General features: G+C 33.5%; 1 protein-coding gene across 2 annotated transcripts in view; it reads left to right on the forward strand.

Moving 5' to 3' along the window:
* LOC123554949 (transient receptor potential cation channel subfamily A member 1 homolog) overlaps nt 1-16,600 on the forward strand; it is a 162,336-nt gene that overhangs the window by 127,595 nt on the left and 18,141 nt on the right. Inside the window, exons 9-12 of one of the 2 annotated variants that reach the window (XM_053547314.1) lie at nt 4,392-4,550; nt 6,189-6,259; nt 13,562-13,764; nt 14,832-15,075. In XM_053547314.1, coding sequence (XP_053403289.1) covers nt 4,392-4,550; nt 6,189-6,259; nt 13,562-13,764; nt 14,832-15,075 — 677 coding nt within the window. The remainder of the gene's footprint in view (nt 1-4,391; nt 4,551-6,188; nt 6,260-13,561; nt 13,765-14,831; nt 15,076-16,600) is intronic. The other variant, XM_053547315.1, reaches the window with a different exon arrangement.

Here is a 16,600-nt window from a genome sequence, read left to right on the forward strand (position 1 = left end):
CATGAATCAATCTTGAATTGCAGTCGAAACCTGTGACATTAGATTAAATTTCGCGGCTTGTCTATATGACATGCGTTATAAGATAAGGCTCGACTGTCTTACAAATTATCTACAGATGCTATATAAACAACTCTAATACAGCTACTTTGGGACAGATTATCTACCAGTGTTAAATAAAGATTTCCAGTAGTGGTACTCCGGGACAGATTATCTACCAGTGTTAAATAAAGATTTCCAATAGAGATACTCCGAGACATATTATCTACCAGTGTTAAGTAAAGATTTCGAATAGAGGTACTCCGCGACAGATTATCTATCAATGTAAAAATAAATATTTATAAAAGAGATACCCCAGGGTAGATTATCTCAAAATACTATATAAACATTTTCAACAAATGTATACGTATTATCTACCAAAGTGAATGTTAAATAAAGATTTTGACAGACGTACCTCGACAGCTTATCTACCAATGTTAAATAAACAATTCCAGTAGAGGTACTCCGGGACAGATTATGTACTAAATTTTAATACAGTAAATGATGTGTTATAGAGCTATCACGGGGTAAATTATCTGCAAACGCTATATAAACATTTTGATAGAGATTCCACAGGAGGATTATCTACCGATGCTTAATAAACATTTCTAATAGAGGTACTTCGGGACAGATTTTCGAGCAATGGTTAAAAAGCATTTTATGAGATATCCCATTTATAAAAGAGATACCCCAGGGTAGATTATTAAATTTTAATACAGTAAATGATGTGTAATAGAGCTATCACGGGGTAAATTATCTGCAAACGCTATATAAACATTTTGATAGAGATTCCACAGGAGGATTATCTACCGATGCTTAACAAACATTTCTAATAGAGGTACTTCGGGACAGATTATCGAGCAATGGTTAAATAGTATTTTATGAGATATCCCATTTATCAAAACAAAATAATGAAAATGTTCATGTCGCCACTTCAAAGTATTCCATTTGTCTACGTGTAAATAATAGTGAAAACTTATCTCCGGCACTATTTAGTGTGTTTTTTTCTATTTAGCAATGTCAGAGTAGGAATAAAGAAAATGACCAGAGAAATACTTCATTTATATCTTGTTTAATAAAATCGTGAACACGTTGTCGCCAAAATGCCTGCAAGATACGTTACATGAAAATCTCAGTGCAAGAAAATAATTAAGAACGATCTATTGTGCCTCCAAAAGTGATTTCCGAAGTAATGAATCAATTTGCTACCCTGAATTAATATCAAGTACATCAACCAATAACACCTATTTTTTTTAAAATGGGTCAAATATTGAAATCGGCAATGCTGCTTTAATTCAGTAATATACGTTACCTGTATAAGCAGTTAAAGTTTTGGAATGAAGCAGATTGGTCTAGATTTAAAAGCATTGCTGACTCATTGTTCACATAATGTTTAACGGAAACATAATTTTTAATAATATGAAATTAATTTTTTTCATTAAACATTAATCAACTTCGATCTCGCAAAATACGTTACTGCAAAATACGATACTGTCTAGCAAGCTCTTAGACACATCAACACAATTATGATGTAATTGCATCGATTTCTGACCGTACCAGTAACGTAATTCAGTGTGTCAATAACTTCGTATTTTTGGAAGCCATTTTACCAGTGTTTTGTGTCGAAATATTGCTCTCTGCTTCATCCAGAATCGGGGTAAGTCAATTTTATATCTAAATGATGATATTATTTGCAGATTGTATTACACTGATTGCTGATTCATGTCTATATAAAATTGTTTCACTACGACAAACAACAATTTGAGAAATCAGAATGAAATGCCTGTAGCATGTCGACGTGCAGTTACGGTAACGTTTATTACAAGGACAGTAACGTATCTTGCTGTTTTGAAAACTGTAGTTAAATCGTAAAAATAGCATTTCCATGGCAGGAAAACTATTCTTTAACAATGGTTGAGGTATCTTACGCACAACTTATTTAAACCAAAATAGTTTGTCCAGGTATCGTGTCCGTTTTAGTATAGGCATTTCATGCATCACGTAGAAATAGTCAGTTCCCAAATGAACAGCTGATGTTTTGAAGAAATGTTTACCATTTTTCATTATATAAGAGGAACATGTCGCAGATGTGTATTTATTGTTATTGTGTGTGCTTGTTTTAACCCAATGCTAACAGTTAGACTATATGTGTAGCGGTAACGTATCTTGCTGATATAGATATATATTGATATCATACAATTCTAGCTGGACAAACGACAATAACACGATAACAACAATACAACTACAACATGTATAATAACCGTCATCATCATCATCATTATCATCATCATCATTATAATAATTATAACGATACTAGTAAATTAAATATAATATAAATCTAATAACAATAATAATTGTAATAATAATAATAATAATATTTATTCATTATTATTACTAATATTATGATTTGCATTATAATATTTGTATTTTTATAATAATGATGATAAATATAAAAGATAATAATAATTATTGTTATGCTTGGAAGGTTCACCAGATCTATGGAAACAAACGTGAAGGCGATACTTCAGAGAAAAGTATATCCCTTTTTAGTTGTACATAACCATAGAAACAATTGCTTACTTAAATCAGATTTAGGTACCAATAGTCGACATCTAAGTATTTATATTTGGTAAGAATAACTACTTTTATTTTTTTGATATACTTTTTTTATCTCAATCAATTCTCTGAAACAAAAAGTGTCAAAAATCACGAAAGCACTTGGTTGATAAAAGCCACAATTATTATGCTGCAAACTGTATAGACCTAGAAAAGTGGCGGCTGATCCGGATCTGTAATGTTTACAGCTCAATAATCATGTTTTTGCAAACTGACACACATCAATGTGTCTTCATCTTTTTTCCAGAAATCGTGCGTCCCGAAGTTGGGTCATTTTGGGCTGCAACTTACAACGGGAAATGGTACTTGGCCAAAGTGATGGACAACGACATGGAGGAGGCACACCTTAGTTTCATGGCAGAAACTAAATCATGAGACGGCGTTTTGTACAAATGGCCACGCCCTGTAGACGAGTTTTTGGTTTCCTTTTCCTTTGCTGATATTCTAGTCGCCGTAAACGAACCCGTGCCAGCTAGAAATTTTGAGAGATCATTTCACCTAGACAAAAAAGCAGTTAATATTATTGTAAACAAGTGCAATTGTATGCTGACCGCAACTAGCGTATGCAAGATATGTTACCAATGAGTTTCACTGTGTTCCAATATATCTGCGATCTGAATATAAGTAATTAGGGTTTCGGCAGATGACATCTACTTTGTAGTTTATCAGTTGTTGAGATTTAACTGTTTTTGACTTGTCAGTAGAATGTTTGCATACAAGGCAAGATACGTTACAATTTATATCTTTAGTTTAGAATTTACTCGTATTCCAGTTGAGCTTATTTGTGTTAAATTGTCTATAAACTTGAACCTACTGCTTTTATTATGAGATAATTTTTGTGTTTCAAGATCAGTTGATGTCAGAAATTTAGCTTATGCTGAACTGTTAAGTCAGTAATAAATTTAACTGAAGATATGTCTACTCTTTTGAAATAATATCTGCAAGAAACATCTGAAAAAATATTTTCAGTAAAAGCAAAGTTTAAATCAGTACCTAGGGGTAAAGAAAATAGTATACCGACATGAATGACCAGATATTGTGCTTTGTAAATAGGTACTTTCCTTTGTATTTGTACATAAAACATACCTAAGTAAATCATTAACGTATCTTACATGTTAAAAACACCAATTTCATTTAGACTAAATTTTCTTAAACGCTATTTCTGATCAGGATCAATGGCAACTAGATTCATATCATTGATAGTTTCAAGAACATATTAAGTGCACATATACATAAATGCAAACAAGTTATTTATTTTTTTTTTGGTGCTAAGCAGTTGCTATTTTGTCATTCTTATGTAGAATCAATGTTATAATATAAGTACTCCAGGGCAGATTATCTACCAATGCGATATAGACATTTCTGATAGAAATATCCCAGGACAGATTACCTACTAAAAGCTAAATAAGCATTTCTACTAGATTTACTAAGATAGATTATTTACCAATGCTATCTAAATATTTCTAATACAGGTACCCCAGGATAGATTGTTTCATGATAGGTACATGTAACTGTATAACACACGCCTGTCGTCAATTACAATAGTAAAATTATTTGTATACATTTCATCAATGTTGGAAAAAATTTTTACTCAGCTTCTGTCTATATTTTGCGTGAGTATTTGTGGAGTATTGTAGTGCAAAGAAACTCGACAATTGCTTTTCTACTCGTGCTGTGCGCATATTTTGCTCACCTATAAAAAAACATGCATATGTTCTTCCTTATTTAAATTGCATAAGAGCTTGCAAAGGAGGTAATGGACAAATGTATAACACCCGGACAGAATGAGATGAAAATTTTCAATTATGAATTCTTGGACGACACTTATTTTCTGAATGATTGGTCACCAGTCAACCATAATGATTACTCGACAACCTTGGAGCACCGTAAGCACAAAGGTGGGTTCTATACTTTATATTAAAATGTCAAGAGTACGTAATATGCGTAATATGAGTTCCAAGTTCCATAATCCAAGATTAGTAAATAACTTTGATACTCAAATGTCTTATAATAACATAATTTAACAATTATACTTAGATATTGAAGTAGACTAATAATACACGGTAAAATGAGGCTGTGCACGAAAGGTAATGAAATGTACAACAACCCTTGATACCAAATGAACCCTCTTAAACGGAAGTCGATTGTAGAGCAAAATCAATGGACTCTCTGACACGATGACTCATTAGAATCAGAACATAATAATTCTTCTGAATCAATGAACGGGCAAGATTTACATCGCAACGAGGCAGCGAAGACCTTCGTAATGAGAAAACAATTATTAATATGAAAATAAGAACACCCTATGAAAGCATAGAAGACAAAACAAGAGCGTCGCAAATTGGGGCAATGTGCGCACAAAGTTCTAGATCACAGGAAGAGGACGTACAATTTATAGAACATTTTTGCGCTTATGTGTGTGTGAGTGGGAGGGGGACGACAACATGTCGCTTACAAGATCGAAAATCAAAGGTCAAGTTCACATTCAGAGGTCCAAAAGTTTTATGTCATTTTTTTCATGTCCCAATTTTTTTCAATTCCTGGATGAATATGACAAACATTTACCAGAACAATGCAATTTGTCGCATTCAAGGCCTACGCCCGTAGGTATAATGATGGTAGAAATATAATTTATATCTAAATTCAAAATTGCAATTGGATTTTTAGACAAATGCTCCAAATTGGAGAAAGGAATTTTGTATTACCTTGCTATACTTCCTTCTCTTGCTCTTTCTGCTCATTATGGCATAATCAAATGAGGTAGATGATAGACAGACATCCACGTCAGTCTTTGTATAGATAAAGTTTTACCTATTTAGAGATTTTGTTCAACCATTTTGATGTGAGGTACAAAAGATTTGTCAATATATTCACCGGGTGAAATGATAGTTTTTTTCTTTCAGATTTAGATGTGTGCATTTGAAATGTGTTTTGAGTAGGATTCGAAATTTATGTTGTTGCTTTTTTATCAAATACACTAAAGTGATACGAATACAACACTCCGCATGGAATCATTTACTGAACTTTTCGAACGTTTACATTAATATCCGCATGATCATATTCATGCAAAGTGTCTTGTTTCGGCATTTTATAGTTTTCATAAAAAAAAAACATGATGTCTAATCTGTATATAAAATGTGTGGTGCTAAACATTCTTAAACATTTTAAATATATATAAATCTCAATTTCATATATGCAAATATGACAAATTACTTAATAGTATCTATGTAAATATTTTTATAATTGTATTTACAAACAGTAATCTGTGTTAGGTTTGAAAGTACATTTAAAACATGCATTCTGTAAAGTGTACTATTACTAAGAAATGGAAGTTTATTAACAAATGACTGTTATGCATGACATTTAGCTGTGAATATATTGAAGTTAGTATCTAACAATAAACGTTTAATTCGAAGACCTTGCATTGGACGTCTTTAACTGTTTAAACCTATTTCTGTGTACTTTTATGAAGTATTTATATGCATGTGTTAAAGTCGTTAGCCTTTATATGATTAATCTTACTTGTTTATTTACAGATATCGGGACATGTGTAGAATACACAAATAGTATAAAGAAGATGAAAAACAACCACCCACTCAAGCTTATGGTATTACCTTTAGCTTTTTATTAGCAAACTTTAGTCTTTCAAAGTTCAGTAGAAATCTCTGTTACTTATATTTATAGAACGACTTTCGAAGATGTTTTAATAAATTGTTTTGAAAAGCTTTGGGCATTTTCAGATATAAACTTATTCTCTACGTCATAAGACAACACAAAGTAATAATATGAATATTATGTCTTGTGATACTAAGCTCAATTGTACAATTGCCAGGTAAAGATACGTCTTAGAATGCTTTGCTTTTGACACTTTGCGCTTTGCAGTTTCAATGATTACTTCTAAAAGAGAAAAAGAAAATTAATCTATTAATCTGTTACAACTGATGATGTTGTTCCCATGCTCAGGATTTAACATTTTGATGAAGAAATTACATACTCAGAACAAACTTTTCCCTAGTGTAATTTACGGCAGTGTCTCATTTATCAAACGCAAAGGCAAAGAGGCTATAGAGATAAAAAAGCAGAGACCATCGCTCAACCGAGACGAGGGCCTGGAGCTTCCCCCGTCTACGGACCTCTCCTCCGATCACGTGACCTTCCTACGTCACGTGACTTACCATAACCGGTCAGTCAGTGCTGAAGAAGGCAGTGAGACACTGCCGAAAATTACACTAGGCAAGTGTTAGCTCTGAGTATGGAATTTCTTCATCAAAATATTAATCTATTGTCTTGTGCATATTGTTATGAACCCCGAAGAAGAGAAGCGTACAGCTGTCGATCCCTACGTCATTCCACCCATTAATATTTTCTCTTAAATATTATTCCAAAACTACAGAGAAGTTCAAAGAAGCGTAATACAAAATATATGATAATTAAAGGCGCTCGCTACAGTTTTTCAGGACGGGTCGATATTTACCTCAACACCGTGCCAATTTGGTTGTGTTTCTAATCGATGTAGCTCACTGCAGAGTTGGAGCGGTCTTCTGCGCATGCCCGGAAGTGATTATCTAATGTCGCGTACGGCAAAAATTCGCAAATTATTGTATGTTCGCATGCATTTAATGTATAATATGTATAATATACTGACTAAAGGTTAGGATAAGTATAACCATGGTTACGCAATATATACATTTAAAGTACTTTTAGTTCAAATTGCTTCAGTCCGACATATACTGGAGTCTGTAATTTATACCGGCGCTCCAACTCTGCATTGAGTCATAGCTGTTTCTAATCCCGTACCGTACCCATACCGTACATCCGTATTCGTAAACTATAGGTTTTGTTCGGAGAAAGGCGGAAACTTTCATCGTTCTATGACATCAAAATGCTTCAGAAACACCTTAAAATCCGCTGATTAAGAAATCTGCCGTTTGATAATTTGATATATCTCTAAGTCATTTACTCAAACACTGAAAGAGTATTTCGTACCAACCTGCGTTGTATAAATGCCCGCCACATCCCATCTCGTTGCAATTTGATTTAAGCGAAATCTAGTATGGTGACCTATCAATTTTCTTTTTGTTTTAGATTACGTACACATAACCAAAGGTATGTGCAGAGTTTGATTAAGGTATAGGTCCATGTTTCGGAGAAAAAATTCGAACGTCATCAAATCATAGAAAGAAAGCATTGTTTTACATGAAAATATAAGAGCATATAAAACATTTATATCATTGTACAAAACCATTGTCAATTTATTCATATATGTATTGAATTCCGGAAAGGGACTACTTAAAGGGGCCACACTTCTGGACAGTCCAGCGTCTTTAAAAAGCTCACCATTTTTAAAAAGCTGTTACATGTCTTCGTTTTGATGCATTTGTAGCATTGTGCGAGTGTTTAAACTTTACATAACTAGGTAAAACATCGTTTTGACAAGTGTTTACTTTTATTTCTTTACAAATGACATTCTTATTTAAAGGGGGACAACTCATTTAGAATATTTTAAATATCCAACTCCGTGGGACAGAAGAGTAAAACATGTACTGGACAGTTAAGTTGTGTGTCAAGATGCTGTTCATTCGCTAAAAAAAATCTGTTGTTTTGTGATATACTGCTAAACCTTAAAATCTTTTATGTGAAACTCGATAAAATAGCAGAAGTACCAACTTAAATTTGACAAAAAAATGCAAAAATAGCCCTTGAGTCTGCTGAACAAGTATTCCTTTCTTTATAAAATTATTTTCTTTTGATTTCTCTGAACATGTTTCAAATAGATATATTGTTTTCCGTTAATAAAATGCTTAGATATCAAATTTATGCTGATTATTGTACTTTACTGAAATATATTTCAGCATTATAGAAATTTTGAAAAATGTTAAAAATAGCACCATATCTAGGGGCAAATTAAATTGAAACAAAGCTGGTGACCTAGTATTTTTTTTTTCATTTTTCAGTACATCGTAACATGATCTTTTAATACAAAACATTTCATCAAAATCTATTTTTGAGAAAAAATACGAAACTGTAGCGTGCGTCCTTAAAAGGTGCAGAACATGTCAACTTTAACATGTTTTATTAACTCTCTTTAGTGCTTACTATGTCCTTGTCCGGAGTATATCTCCTGCAGTTCTATATAGAAGTCAATGAAATTTGTAATACAGACAGTTATTTATGAAAGAGCAATCTGTAAATGAATAATTTAGACATGTTTTGGGAAACAGTTCAGGAGAAATGAAAGTATTTCATTGACTGTTAAAATCAATGTATACTACAGTTAAAGGAAGTGCAGAGCATGATAACTTGTCTCTGTCACAAGATCATCTTGCAAAAGACATTTCCATCTGGTTCAGGTCTAATCACAAATTCGCCTTCGGGAAACAACCACCTGTTCTACTGATCACTTGATCTCTCTCCTCAAAAATGTGTGTCCCATTTTCACTAAATACCACAATAGGAATGCAGTATTTATCGTATTTTTTCTTTCAGTAATTTATAACAATTTCAAAGTAATTCTTTTTTAATCTACTGCGGTCAGGAATAAGCTATTTCAAAATACCAAAACTTGATTTTCGCATATGTATATAATTACTGTAAAGGCACATATTTTAGCTGGGCCAAAATTTCGCGAACTTATAACTTTGAGTATGTCTGCGAGGTTTAATATTCGCAAAATTGTAACAATGGTATTCTTCTTTAATTTGAATTATACTTATGGTAAATATTTACGCAAGGATTAATTTTCGCGAGATGTAGGGCCTCGCGAAAGTAGCGACTTTGTACTTATAACAGGCGCGTTCCTATATATAATAATTCTTTGATAACAGCACTCCCTTTTTAATGAGACTGTGTTGGTATCGTAACCAACGCAAAAGATAAATGACCACCATACTGAACATCATGATCAATATATTTGCTTTGTTGCTTACAATTTGCAAGAGCGTTACCTCGATCATTTTACCTGTTTTAATATCACTTTATATGATATATTATAAATTGGACAATGCTACTTCTTTTCCTGCCAGTAAAATAAATAGTTATAAATATTTCGACGAAGCATGCTTTAGAACATTTTCATGAAGTATACATATACAGAGTTACCCTAAACCGTCTTTGAGAATATATAAAAATGAAAAACTGTTTTTCATTCGTAATCTCATTCATCTTTTTTTTTAGTGCAAGGAAAAAGTAATATATCTATGTTACCTACAATACAGGATAACACATTCATGCATTTAACTGTCGTCAAATTAATTTCTTTGTTTTTCTCATATTTCTACGCATTTGTCTCATACTATATAGCAGAGTTTGATACCTTTCCATCAGTAGATTTATCAACACATTTCACCTTGTACAGTTCTGTGGGTTTAACTTTTTAAAACAAATCTCTGTTTCTTGGTAAATTTCACCACACTACAGAAATTGTCCCAATTTCCTCAAGGTATTCCGTGATTTGTCCTTTACGTTCTTATATTTTGACATCACTGATCACTGACCAATTAAGGCTATGCTAGAATCCATTTTCAGGAAATACGCAGTGTCCAACGTATACGTCGCATTTACGGCGGGTACGCTACATACACATTTCCTGTTGATTTTGTCATCATTCTGTATGGTGAGGTAAGAAAAACTACTTATTTCCATTGAAGTTCAACGTGTTTATAGAAGCGATATATTCAGTACGAGCTGCAGATCATTCACGCTCCCCATGGTAATGTGATTTGGGGCAGTAATTCTCTAGTTTCTTCAAACATTAGAGTAAACTGACGTGTGAGTTCGGTTTCGAATTAGGACGTTCACTTTCAGGTTCATTTTCTGTCTCTTAAAATCATTCTGATAACTTTTCACTTGTTTAACGCGAGAATGTTATATCAAGTTACAAACGAAAATATATAGCATGGCGTAGGTTCATGTTTTAGAGGAGCTTTATGCCAAAATTAACGATGTACGCCCTATAAAACGGCGCGTCTACAGAAGTACGCCACATAAAAAGGCCGTTTTATTTATAATAACTGATTACAGATGTCTTCACTCGCATCTAGTCTTTCATTTTATTTACATTTTTTAACATTTATAAACGGTTTTGGAATTACATAATGAAATAACAGTAATATTAATCATTCGAAAGATAAAATAAACATGCTTGTTTTGTATAAACAGGTCAGTATAGAACTGCCCGTTAAAGTTTTTACCTGGGAATCATAATTGTTCCATATATTTTCGTAAATTTATCGTCGGTGTCTGAACCTAAAACGAATTAAAAACTGAAAATGTATTTCACAAGTAACATAATATCTGCAGACTTAACAGGAAGGAAAATTCTCATAATACCCCAGTCACACATACGGCGCGGATAGCTACGTCTAGCCACGAGTAGAAACGTAGTAATCCGTATCGATCCGTACCTGAGCCATTTCTATCCGTGGCTAGACGTAGCTATCTGCGCCGTATGTGTGATGGGGTATAAGGGTTGAATGTGCCATTTTTCATATTTTGCCTTGTTCTCGAGTGCTGTTTCAGTTTATCAGTACATTAAGACCATGTTTACATGAAATAATATTTCCTTTAAAAAATGAGATGTAACAATAGCGGACACAGGCTTTAGTTTAAGAATACTGCTAGTGTAAACATGGCCTGTCAAATACCACAACTTACCCCGGATCTGGGGTAGGTTGTGACAGTATGCGGGGTACACTGTGCGAGGTACACCCTTACCTGACAGTATGGTATAGCATTATAAAACAACACGGTATTTAATCTTTTCGTGTTTCTGAATTCACATAACTCAAAGTGCTGAATTTCATACCATATCTTATGTCGATATATCTACAAAATAACGAACTGTCAGAACACGTCAAATGTTTAATACGTCAAAAATTACTTATAGTGGTCCAAATAGGTATTTCAAACACAGTTTCGTTGTCTTTGTGTTTACAATTCTTGTGCTTTCCAAGACGTGTAATTGAAAAATGGCGCGTTTAAAGTATTTGCAAATGACGTCTAGGCTCTTCAATACTGATGGGAAGTCACCTGTGGCACAACCAACCCGTGGCACATTAAACATTCTTCCCTTCTTATCTGATCAAACTAATAATCATCATTTCTTGTTCATTTCCTGAATGAAAAACACTTGTATACAAGATAACCGTAGAAGGAATTGTCGATTTTTCTTTTGAAGTATCTTAGAAAAAAACAGAAAGACAGATTTTATGTCGTATGTGTTTCCAGCAAATAAAATGAGCCGCGCAATGAGAAAACCAACAAAGTGCCTTTGCGACCAGCATGGATCCAGACCAGCTTGCGTATCCGCGCAGCCTGGTCAGGATCCATGCTGTTCACTTTCAAAGCCTATTGCAATATGAGAGAAACCATTACCGAATAGCATGGATCCTGACCAGCATGCGCGCATACGCAGGCTGGTCTGTATCCATGCTGGTCGCAAAGCCAATATGTTGGTTTTCATGGCGCGGCTCAAATCTACAATAGAAAACAATTAAAATTCGTAAAAAATATGTTACATGTACGTGAAATAATATAAGAATAAAATCAATGTCGATAACATTACTTTATATTGAATTAAAATATAATGGTGCACGCCGATAATTTCGAACCCGTGGTATCGAGCGTAGACACTACCACGCCATCGTGCAATTTCTGTTTTCTATATATGTAACTGTTTTCAGGACACGATTTTTTCGTAAGTAAACGCCCGAAAATATTGGCCAACATAATGAGTGCCAGGTAAATGCTTATGGCAAACTTAATGAATATTCTTATTGTACATTTAGCTCTACAAACACAGTGACTTTAGGCCTATATATTTAGTCAAGTTTATTTAATAACATTCAACTTTAAAATTATTACTTTTAAAGAAACTATTTGCTAGGAATTTATCACAGTACGCAGTGGTCGAGTTAAGGTATCCTCCCCGGAAATTCCTTACAATAATGACATTAATTGTTGCATTTTAGCTAAAAGTAACGGCCGTTTTATGTGGCGTACTTCTGTAGACGCGCCGTTTTATAGGGCGTACATCGTTAATTTTGGCATAAAGCTCCCCTAAAACACGTATTTACGCCATGATATATATTTTTATTTGTAACATGATATACTATTCTCGTGTTAAACAAGTGAAAAGTCAACAGAATGATTTTAAGAGACAGAAAATGAACCTGAAAGTGAACGTCCTAGTTCGAAACCGAATTCACACGTCAGTTTACTCTAATGTTTGAAGAAACTAGAGAATTACTGCCCCAAATCACATTACCATGGGGAGCGTGAATGATCGGCAGCTCGTACTGAATATATCGCTTCTATAAACACGTTGAACTTCAATGAAAATAAATAGTTTTTCTTACCCATAGAGAATGATGACAAAATCAACAGGAAATGCCGGTAATGGAACGTACAATATGCCGTGTATGTAGCGTACACGCCGTAAATGTGACGTATACGTTGGACACGGTGACAGTTAGAAGGAGATAAAAACTACTTAGTAACGAAAACCTACAATAAAGTTGTAGCGGAATTGTTTCCGTTTTTCTCGTTTCTACACAGGATCATTTTTTTCGGCTCATCTATAAATCTTTTTTTTTTCAGAAAATGATCCTTTATTTTTCAGATTATGAACTTTGATTCAGTGAACTAAACATATATCTAAAATAAGTAGTGCCTACTTGAAGTTTGTATTTTAGTTACAGTGCAGAAGCTAGATATATTTTAACAGCAACATGTATACGTATAACCTGTAACATGAATGATATTGACCTGACGCTGTAATTTAAGTGTCGTCACTTATCTAACTTAAAAAGGCTTTGCTCATTGATAAATTAAAGATACAATTCACTCAGAAGTCAATAATCTAGAAACGTTGAGGACGAAACAGTGCTTAACCTCTAAGTCACTTCTTCAGATAAATAACAGAATAGAAGAAAAAACAAGAGATGGAATTTACCAACAACTTTTGGATCATCCCCTTGTAAAAGCCCTAGTGAGGCGTAAATGGAATCATATTGGTGTTAAATTCCATATTCTGAATTTGGTTTGGTATTTGATCTATCTGGCAGTTTTGACTCTGTGTGTGAGTACCACTGTTCCGCCATATGTACATTCTCTGTAAGTAGGCATTATGTTTTACAATTTGCTTCAATATATTAATGAAAGCTATGGTTAAATTTTATTACGGAATCCTGTTCGTGCCAATTGGTATGTCGTCCGTCACGCTTACAGTGCGATACACGACAATGCGAAGTAACATCGCAACAATGCGAAGTGACCTCGTGACAATGCGATACGACACACGACAATGCCAATCGACAGAAAAAAATGCAAATGGATAATGTCGCGATGTGATATTGTATTGTCGCGTGTCAGTAGCATGATATGTCGAAATGTCACTTGGAGTTGTCGTGCGTCGTATCGCATTGTCGTTATGTCACTTAGCAGTGTCGCGATGTCACTTCACATTGTCGTGTGTCGTGCTCTGTCTTTTTGATGACCGCGACACTCGACAATGCGACACGACGCACAGCAATACGATACAACGCACAACAACGCGAAGCGACACTAAATAATGCAAAGTGAACTTTTTAATGTCGTTTCGCATTGTAGTGTGCCGTGTCTAGTATATAGCACGAAGCGACGCTAGATAATGCGAAGTGACATTTTCGTTATATCGTATCGCATTGTCGTCTGTCTGTCGGTGAAATGGAAAGATATAACTACTTCACCGTTTACATGAGATGTAAACACTCGGTAAAAGCATTGCGTCGCATGCAGGTAATATTGTACGGAGGGTTTACGTCACCGGTAGACGATGAAATGTTAAATCATTCCCTTTCACCGGTAGACGGACAATATTAATAAAATATACATATAAATGTCTTGAATGCATAAACCAGTAGATTTATGAAAAGGAAAATTAAATCATAAATCATGAATCTGACTCATCTAAGGATAAAAACCTAATTTTCTTCTGTCAAGTCATCTTATTCTCGTTTGAAAAGCAACGACAGTTTTCCCTGAATTATATTCGCTCAGCTTATAGAAAAAGTCATATTAAAGCATTTATTTTAGATTTTTTCTTTCAATGAATAAAATGATTCAATTTTAATGCAAAATGGATATAATATTTACTTCAATAGAATGCATTAAAATGTTTCAATCTGTGTGCTTCTTTTTAGACGTCCAATCAGTCCATTTACTTACCGGAACACTACTGCCTGCCAGGTCGTCACATCTTGCGAGGAAGAAACCACATGTAAGTCCGGAAACACGTGCAAAAACACAACTATATGCCAAAACACAACTACGTGCTTGAATAAAACCACTGCAGAATGTCATTCCCTTGAAAGTAACCACAAGCCAATGATTGTATATATGCAATACTTTGTCATAGTCTTGTCCATCATCATGATAATAAAAGAGGTAAACATTTTTTTGACTTTAGTAAATATCACATTCAAGCCTTCGTCTGAAATAACATTTAGATGAAAAATAATAATAACTACTACTGTTGTATAACAATTTTATTTCTTTGGATGGTTCAATGGAAATTAAAAATATATTGTTATGCTTAAGGATAGCTTGTCTTAAGGAGGAAGGTTATCTTAATATTTGTATATGCGCATGTCCAACCGGAAGCTAACGTGACGATTTACGACGACGTTTAAGACAAACAAAATGTGTTTGTGTACATCCATTCTTCTGAAAGTAATCATGGACCTGCCTCCGATCTGATGCTTAATGGTTTAATAATACAGAAGTAAGAATTAAATTGAATTGCCGGAGAAACGCTTCAAAACATTAATGCCTTAAAATGACGTCGATGACGTTACTTGTCAGTTACCGCGCAAAATTAATAGCTTTTATTTTGAAAGTACGTAATTCTGTGCATTTTCTTTATTTGAACTATTTTAAAACAGCCATTATTTGCTGAAATATTTTTATGAGTCTTTCGCTCTGAATAATGATCATAATTTTGCTTCTTTTATGTAGTTATATTGAAATGTTATGCGGAATGTTACAAAATGGATTATGGTAACTGATGTTATTGGGAATATAGTTTGGTGAAAGGTTACTTATTACGGACATTTTCTAATAAAATTTAACAGTTTGATTTTGTAATACATATTTTCCAGCTTGAGTTGATAATTTGTTACTTATATACTAAAATTAAGCTCTAAAGTTGTTCAAATTTCAGTAGAAAAAATTGTGGTTTTTGAATTGAATTAATGTTACCATGGAAACGAAGCCCGTGACTTATATATTTAAATGTAAAATTCAAAACCGTTGACACTGGTCTATTTAAGGAGCACAGCTTCGGCTTATTTTTTGCATTTCAACAATATCCACGAGAATAATAGCAGTAAAAAAAATGTCAGATGAGGGTATACTGCTGTAAGTATTTTAAGCTGTGAAATTTGTTTAAAATAATAAAAATACACGAATATGTTACTTACGTTAGAAATAAGATGTTTTAAAGCTACATTAACAAGAATGATAATTCTATTTAATATTTTCATTAAAAAAATACAATAAAAAGCAAGATATAAACTATTCTAAACATCTCCGTTGCCATGGATACTTTAAACTTTTAGAAAAATAGGGTACCATGTAAAGTGCTTGGTATTTTGCTTATTATATTACCCAAATATTCCATGTTCGTCATAAACAGAATGGCACTGAAGCCGTCGAAAAAACCGTTTTCACACATAGTTGTTTAAAAATGAGTTACAGTGGAAACACGGGCCCCGCGATATATACATTTTAAGCTTATATTAGAAAGTTAACGCGTATACTAGTAATATTATCAATTATGCAGACTTCTACGGATAACTATGAAACCAAAATACACTAAAAAGTGTTAACTATCCGTATTTTCCTTCTTTTTTAAATATTAAATATCTTTGGAGGGTCATGTACTTCAAACCTGGATAAAAATTGTACTTGA

The sequence above is a fragment of the Mercenaria mercenaria genome, chromosome 7 (genome assembly GCF_021730395.1).
Source record: "Mercenaria mercenaria strain notata chromosome 7, MADL_Memer_1, whole genome shotgun sequence".
NCBI lineage: Eukaryota > Metazoa > Mollusca > Bivalvia > Venerida > Veneridae > Mercenaria > Mercenaria mercenaria.